This window comes from Rhododendron vialii, chromosome 8a (genome assembly GCF_030253575.1).
Source record: "Rhododendron vialii isolate Sample 1 chromosome 8a, ASM3025357v1".
Classification (NCBI taxonomy): domain Eukaryota; kingdom Viridiplantae; phylum Streptophyta; class Magnoliopsida; order Ericales; family Ericaceae; genus Rhododendron; species Rhododendron vialii.
In genome coordinates, this window is record NC_080564.1 from 8091436 (window position 1) to 8098909 (window position 7474).

Consider the following 7474-nt stretch of genomic DNA (forward strand, 5'->3'; position numbering starts at 1 on the left):
GGATGAAAGTTGAGGAAAAAGGTCCCTAAACAAATAAAAAAACAAGAGTAATTATTTATTAGACTGACCTTTACGTGGTGCTTCTAACTATTTCAGAAGCACATATATATATGTGGGGGCCATACACATACCCAATGATGAACCCCACGAGAATATGTGATTATGAAGTGGTCCGGAGCATCACGTAACTACGTAAGTTTTGAAAGACAATGTGCGTCTTGAACAGAAATAGGGGAGACACATATTTCATGGGCTGGGCTGGGCCGAGCTACAACCATCCACCAAAGGCAGGGTAGGCTAAATCTTTAAAAGTCCTGGACCAGGCCGAGCTTAGGGACTTCTACTTAGACTTAATTAAATCAGGCCCAGCATTCAAGGACTAGGCCCAATAAACAATCTGCAAGAACAAACTGTCCGATTGGTTTGGTCTCATTCAATGAAGACCTTCTACGCCAAAGAAGACGGCATAATGTTACTCACTTGGCAACAAAAGTGGGTTCGATGTTAGCTTTAAGGTGGGAAGGGGAATGGGGGCGAGCATGACTTCCACCTCATCCAAGCGCACGAGAGCATAGAGCCTGGCACTCCACTTGCAATACGCAACAATTCACTGACACTTACATTTGACGTTTGACAAGTGCCAAGTCGATCTCTCTCACACGGGCAAGCAGTGCCGCCCTGATATTTACGCAACACCTACTGGGTCAAAGTACCCCAGGTTGGGCCTGATGCAGAGCCACTTGGCCCAATAACCGGTACGCAATTCCACAAGGTGGGCTCAAAGCTCCTGGCCCAATCTATTTCCAGTTCACCCCACCAATAGGTGCCCAGCCCAACAGCCTGCATGGGCTTTGGGCTTACCCAAGTGTTTGGCCCAGTACCAAGACATTCGGCCCAGTACTTTTATGTGCGCCAATCAAAAATGACAAATAAAGGAGGTATCTAAAGAGCATGTCCCAAAAATTCTAATTTGCAAAAAAGATCCCTAATTTTTCTCCCTCCGTCCCTAAATAATTTTAAAAAAATTTAAACTTTTTTTACAACTTGAAAGAACTCATCGATATCTATTGATTTGTGAATTTTTTTTGAATTTTTTTATCAAAAAAATGCATCTTTTTAAAGACTTAGTCACCTAGATTTGTGATCCGAATATTTATTTAGAAACAGAGGGGTGTATTTTATGATTATCCAAGTAATATATTAATAGTATTATATATAATGAGATCAACCCACTCATGAGGGGTATCTGTCACTAATCATTTTTCTAATGAAATAGATTATTATTGTTAGCACTAAAGGGCGCCATGTCTTTTTGAAACATTGAAAGCAAAGGGAATTCAAACCCATCCGAATCTAACCAATGCAACAATATGTGTTCAAATTGGACAGTGGTTTGGCCCTCCAACCAAAAAACTTATTTAGCATCCCTGAGGCACCACCACGTAATGCTTTAATTCTCTTTTTTATCACATTTAATCTGAAACCAAAACAAACGTGTAGATCACACCCCAATGCATAGTAAAAATAGAGTCTGAAGCATCACGCGACGGTGTCTCGGGTACTAAATAATCTCTTCAAGACTTCAACCAACCATCTCCATTTTGGTAAATAAAAATGATAAGGATAAACTCCCCCTTTATTCCATGGAACCAAACGACATGCTCCAATTGCAATAATAAAATTGTCGGGTTTTGTAAAACACTTTTCTCACACTATTTATAAATGTGGCTTTCTTGAGCTTATTACCCCAAATCACCTCTCTCTCTCTCTCTCTCTCTCTCTCTCTCTCTCTCTCTCTCTCTGCTTTGTCTCTCTACAATGGCATCTGTGCTATTGCTGGCTCTGTTGGTTATGTTTCTCACCTCGTTCATCAAAGCTGCTTGTGAAATTATAAGTTGTTACTTTCTAACACCAAGAAGGATCAAGAAAACCATGGAAATTCAAGGAGTGTTTGGCCCAAAACCCCGGTTTCTAACCGGCAATATCTTGGATACGGCCACCCTCGTCTCCAAACACACCTCCAGAGACATGGACTCCATCAGCCACGACATCGTCGGCCGCCTCCTGCCGCATTTCCTCACTTGGTCTCAAGATTACGGTAACGACGATATTGTTCTGTATGGAAATTCTGGTTGTACATTTTTTTTTTTTGTACATTTTTCCTTACTCTCATGTTTGGGAATTTCTTGGTACTTTTATGAACAGGAAAGAGATTCATATATTGGAACGGAATCGAGCCGCGGATGTGCTTAACCGAGACCGACCTCATCAAAGAGCTTCTATCCAAGTACAGCACCAAAGCAGGCAAATCATGGCTGCAACAACAAGGATCAAAGCACTTCATCGGGCGCGGCCTACTCATGGCCAACGGCGATGACTGGCATCACCAGCGACACATTGTCGCTCCAGCCTTCACGGGAGACAAACTTAAGGTATAGTGAGTAAACTTAAACAGCAATAACACCAATGCTGTTCGCGCGCTACTCAGCCCAATATTCTAAATGTCTATCGATCTAATCTATATTTTGAATTTCTAAAATTTCTGGTAATTAATGGTGGTTGACAGGGGTATGCAGGGTACATGGTGGATTGCACTAGGCAAATGCTCCAATCACTTCATGATGCAGTTGAGGCAGGTCAAACCGAGTTGGAGATAGGAGAGTACATGAGTCGGCTCACCGCGGACATCATCTCACGAACCGAGTTCGATTGCAGCTACGAGAAGGGTCAGCAAATATTCCATCTGTTGACGGTTCTGCAGCGTCTTTGCGCCCAATCAAGCCGGCACTTATGCTTCCCTGGAAGTCGGTGAGTCGTATACGTATTTTCTTCGATTCGAGAATCTAAATTACAAACTTCGATTTTTTTTTTTTACTTATCAAAAAAAAAAACTTGAATTTTTAAAGTTCAATTTTTTTACGAGAAAGAGACATCCTTTTTGAAGGATAATAGTCAGTCACTAATCAATGTTCTTTTCTTGTCAATAGTTGCCCTTTTCAAAAAAAACTAAGGCTTTGTTCTTTTGGACTTAACTTAAATTTAAAATTTTGTTCTTATTTGAATTTTTTCATATTTTTTAGTTTTGTGTCAAACTTTTGTAGATTATTGATTCGTTTCAACGAGAGGAATCAGAAAAGTAAATTTTTTTTACTTTTATTCAAATATTTTGAGAAATAACCACTTTTTAGAGCAAAATTTTTATTTTTATGCTAAAAAATGGTTATTTCTCAAAATGCTTGGATAAAAGTGCCAAAATTTTACTTTTCCGATTTCTCTCGTCGACGAGACGAATCAATAACTCACAAAAGTTTGATGCAAAACTAAAAAATGCAAAAAAAAAATTCAAATAAAGACAATTTTCATATTTAAATTAAGGCCAAAATAACGCAGCCTAAATCTTGACTAGTAACTTATTTTCAACCACAAAATACCATTTTCTAACATTCCAAATCATCTTCATCGATCTTCACAGGTTTTTTCCCACAAAGTACAACAGAGAGACAAAATCACTGAAGACGGAGGTGGAGAGGCTACTAATGGAGATAATACAGAGCAGAAAGGACTGTGCAGAAATTGGTCGGAGCAGTTCGTACGGGAACGATTTACTGGGCATGCTATTGGACGAAATGCGAAGAAAGAAATCAGGAAATGGGTTTGTAATCAGCTTAAGAAACATGATGCAATTGATAATGGATGAATGCAAGACCTTCTTCTTTGCCGGGCATGAGACCACCGCTCTGTTGCTGACTTGGACCGTGATGCTTCTTGCTACAGACCCGAAATGGCAGGAGAAGGTTAGGGAAGAGGTGAACGAGGTCTGCAACAACAATGGAGAACCACCTTCTGTTGACCATCTCTCAAAACTCAACTTGGTGAGTAACAAATAATTAAAGGTCCGTTCTGTTAAGATTCTTATTTTTTTAGTACTTATTATTTTATTTAGCAGAACGGGGCCGAAGGCTGCAACTTTTCTTCTTTGTTATGAGTTGTAAACTTTGAATTTGTTTAGTACTAAGACATAGAAGAGCTAGACAATACAAGCACGTAAGTTTTAATCGGTCGATATTATTGCCTAGAAAAAAACCCGTAGAAAATAAAATTTATTGACCAGATTCACCAACTTCAAATCCGCACTATACACTCACTTTCTAAGTTCAAAAATTATTTTTGAATTTATGGGCTTTCGAAATTAATTCGATTTAAGAAAGGATTTATCGGCATACTTTTGCGGAAAAAGATATCTACACTAGAAGATTTGGCTTTTGTGGGGGGCATACCTTAGATAAATTTTACGAAAAGATTGTCCAGAATGTAGTTCGACAATACTTGCATTATTCTCCTCGTAGAATATGTGTCGTAGTTCACATTATCCTCCAACAATAAAAAAAATCTAGACCATTGAATTTCGCGTTTGCAAACATAAGCTCATTTTTGTTTGTGCAGTTAAAAATGGTAATCAATGAATCACTAAGGCTCTATCCACCAGCCTCTGTTCTACCCAGGATGGCCTTCGAAGATTTCAAATTGGGTGACCTCCATATCCCAAAGGGACTGTCAATTTGGATCCCGGTTCTAGCCATTCACCACAGTGAAGAATTGTGGGGCAAAGACGTCAATGAATTCAACCCTAACCGGTTCGCCTCCAAGTCGTTTTCAACCGGCCGGTTCATCCCTTTTGCGGCCGGTCCAAGAAATTGTGTTGGCCAGTCTTTTGCCATGATGGAAGCTAAGATCATCTTAGCCATGTTGATAACCCGGTTCAAATTCACTATTTCGGAGAATTACCGGCATGCCCCTATAATAGTCCTCACTGTAAAACCCAAGTACGGAGTTCAAATCCGTTTGACGCCGTTGAGTTCGTGAAAAATTATTGAGGTTTTTTACTTTTCTTGTTTAAATTTTGAAGGCTTGAGGGGTTTTAGGGTGAGTCAATAATCTTAATTGTAATGCGGAGTTAATTTTACTTTTTCTCATTTTTGGGGGGTCATTGTGAATAGATAGAGATATGAAAGAATGCTTTTAACAATTAAAGAAAGGATATTAATTAGATTTAGAGAAGCTTTTGAATCTGTGATTATGCTTTTTTTTGGGCTTATTAATTCTCACTATCTAGAGAAGAACTATTCTTCAAGTTCAGTCTCAAAGTTTATGTGCCAAACGCATGATTGCTAGTGGTATGCTTTGGAAGAAAGTATTGTAAGATTTAGATACGTTCTATTTTTTATTTTTTTTATTTTTTTTTCTGTCGATATCTCTGATCAAATTAATTTTAAGGGATAGACGTTCTTTTTTTAGCTCCTACAAGATTAATGGTTTCGATCACGTTTGTGAGCCGAGTGATCAAGAAAAAAAAAAAGGTAGAATATGATATGATCTGTTTTGTAAAACATATATATAATATGATTTGTATATGTGACTATTGATATTCGGTCAAACTGATTTTTCTGCATATGTATTAATTTACTAGGATCTCAACAATTGTAGAAAAAATTACAACAAACTCAATCGAAATTACGAAATGTAGACCAAACTTCTTATGAAAAACATACTAGATTACAGTTGCCGATCAAAAAAAATTCATAGATTACAATTGTAAGACCCCACAGTACAATATCTTTTTCATTTGTTTTCCTAATAACCGGCTAATACTATCGGCTTACTGATACGCGCATAAATATTCACATAAGCGCCCTCTAATTTATCATTGTTAAGTCTATTTATTTTATTACTTGGCGTTTTAATACTTAATTTTTGTGTTGTAGGTATTTGGACAATTCGATACAAAAAGAACGCAAAGTCAAAATATTAAACTGTGTTCGAAGCTGCTTCATTTGGATTCAATCAAGTGGAGTGCCCGTCTAAATTGCAAGCCGAGAGTTCGGGTGAATTTAATCTATATAATAAGGGAGAACAGTTTTTGAATCTTATCTCTTTATAAATCATACCATTGATTTGCTCTATAAATCTTAGGGCTCTCCCTCTCTCTCTCAAACAATAATAATTGCACAATTGCTACTAATTAGATATCACGTTCAAAATTCATATATCACTCTCTCCTCCTCCTCCTCCTCCTCCTCCTCCCTCTTTCTCTCTCTCTCTCTCTCTCTCTCTCTCTCTCATCTTCTAGCTCTCTTCTCTCTCTCTCTCATCTTCTAGCTCTCTGCTACCAAAGCCCCCCCCCCCCCCACCCATGATTTCCCATGATTTTATTTGAGAACGAACACTCCTCTAGATCAGTTTTGGTATCAGTTTTGGTCACAAATCCAATCAATGACTCCTCTCTCTCTCTCTCTCTCTCTCTCTCTCGTTTCAATCATGAAGCAAGTCTATTTCAGGCTCTCTCCCTCTCTCTCTTGAATACACAAACTCCTAATGGCAGCCGATTCGAAACCAGATTGACTCCATTTTTTTCTCAATTTAAATGGCTATTTCGATTGCAAAGCTCCCACCATTGTCCAATCTGTAACAAGATTGTCTACCTTTGGGTAGAGATTTGATTTTGCAATGATTCCACCCCCCCCCCCCCCCCCCCCAAAAAAAAAAAATAATAATAATAATAATAACAACAACCAAACGTTCCATATTCTCTTTATGTGTGTGTGCTATTTTGAAATTTTGAACGACCCATCGGTGTTACATGAACAGATTGATACTTTGTTCACGGTTATAATGTTGATTTGCATATTGTTCGATCCGCGTCTTCCCGTATAGATCAGTTTCGTTGGCAGAGATGGTCAATAGTTTCGTAATTTATTTTAGTTGTGTTCAAAATGAGTTGAGTTCTGCCTTCAGACACGAGCAAACCCTAGTTAATCTACAATTGGAGACCTTTGTCTTCTAATGGGCCTCATAAGTATTTGTTATTGGACCAAAGGTGGGCCCCCATGGTCTCAACATTTGGCATAACCTAGGGATAGGGGTTTTTGTTTTTTGGAGTAGGTGGCTTATAAAAGGAGTATAATCACGAGGGCGGCATATTAGAGCATCCACAGTGGAATAAGTAAAATAAAAAAATTGTTAAATTTAGCAATGTTGGATCAAAAAAGCGCTCACATTAGAATAACCAAACCTAGCAACCTTTTAACAACTCATCAAATTTTGGCTCTTCAATAATCAAAGCTATCAATATTTTGTTAATAACCAAATTTTATCTCTCAATTAAGTACACCAATATTACACAAAAACCTTTTCTCTTCCACTCTCTCTCTCTCTCTCTCTCTCTCTCTCTCTCTCAACAATGTTTTCAAAAAATAATTTTAAAAAACTTTAACTTTCAGATTTTTTTTCTGTTTTTTTCAGAAACTTTTTTTTTTACAAAAAATAATATTTTCAAAAATTTTAAATAACTATAAGTAAATAAAGTGTGTTTTTCAAAAATCTATTTTTGAAATTTCAAAACTCTTTTATAAAAAACTGTTTTTTTACAGAAAATATGTTTTTAAAAAACTGTATCTTTAGTTTTTAAAATTTAAAG

At 37.4% G+C, this 7474-nt stretch overlaps 1 protein-coding gene across 1 annotated transcript; it reads left to right on the forward strand.

Moving 5' to 3' along the window:
- Positions 1–1752: 1752 nt before the first annotated feature.
- Positions 1753–5005, forward strand: LOC131336441 (cytokinin hydroxylase-like). Its single transcript, XM_058372291.1, has 5 exons — positions 1753–2098; positions 2206–2432; positions 2567–2808; positions 3473–3872; positions 4444–5005. The coding sequence occupies exons 1-5, from the start codon at positions 1819–1821 to the stop codon at positions 4861–4863; spliced, it is 1569 nt and encodes a 522-aa protein (XP_058228274.1). The 5' UTR covers positions 1753–1818; the 3' UTR covers positions 4864–5005.
- The last annotated feature ends 2469 nt before the right edge of the window (positions 5006–7474 follow it).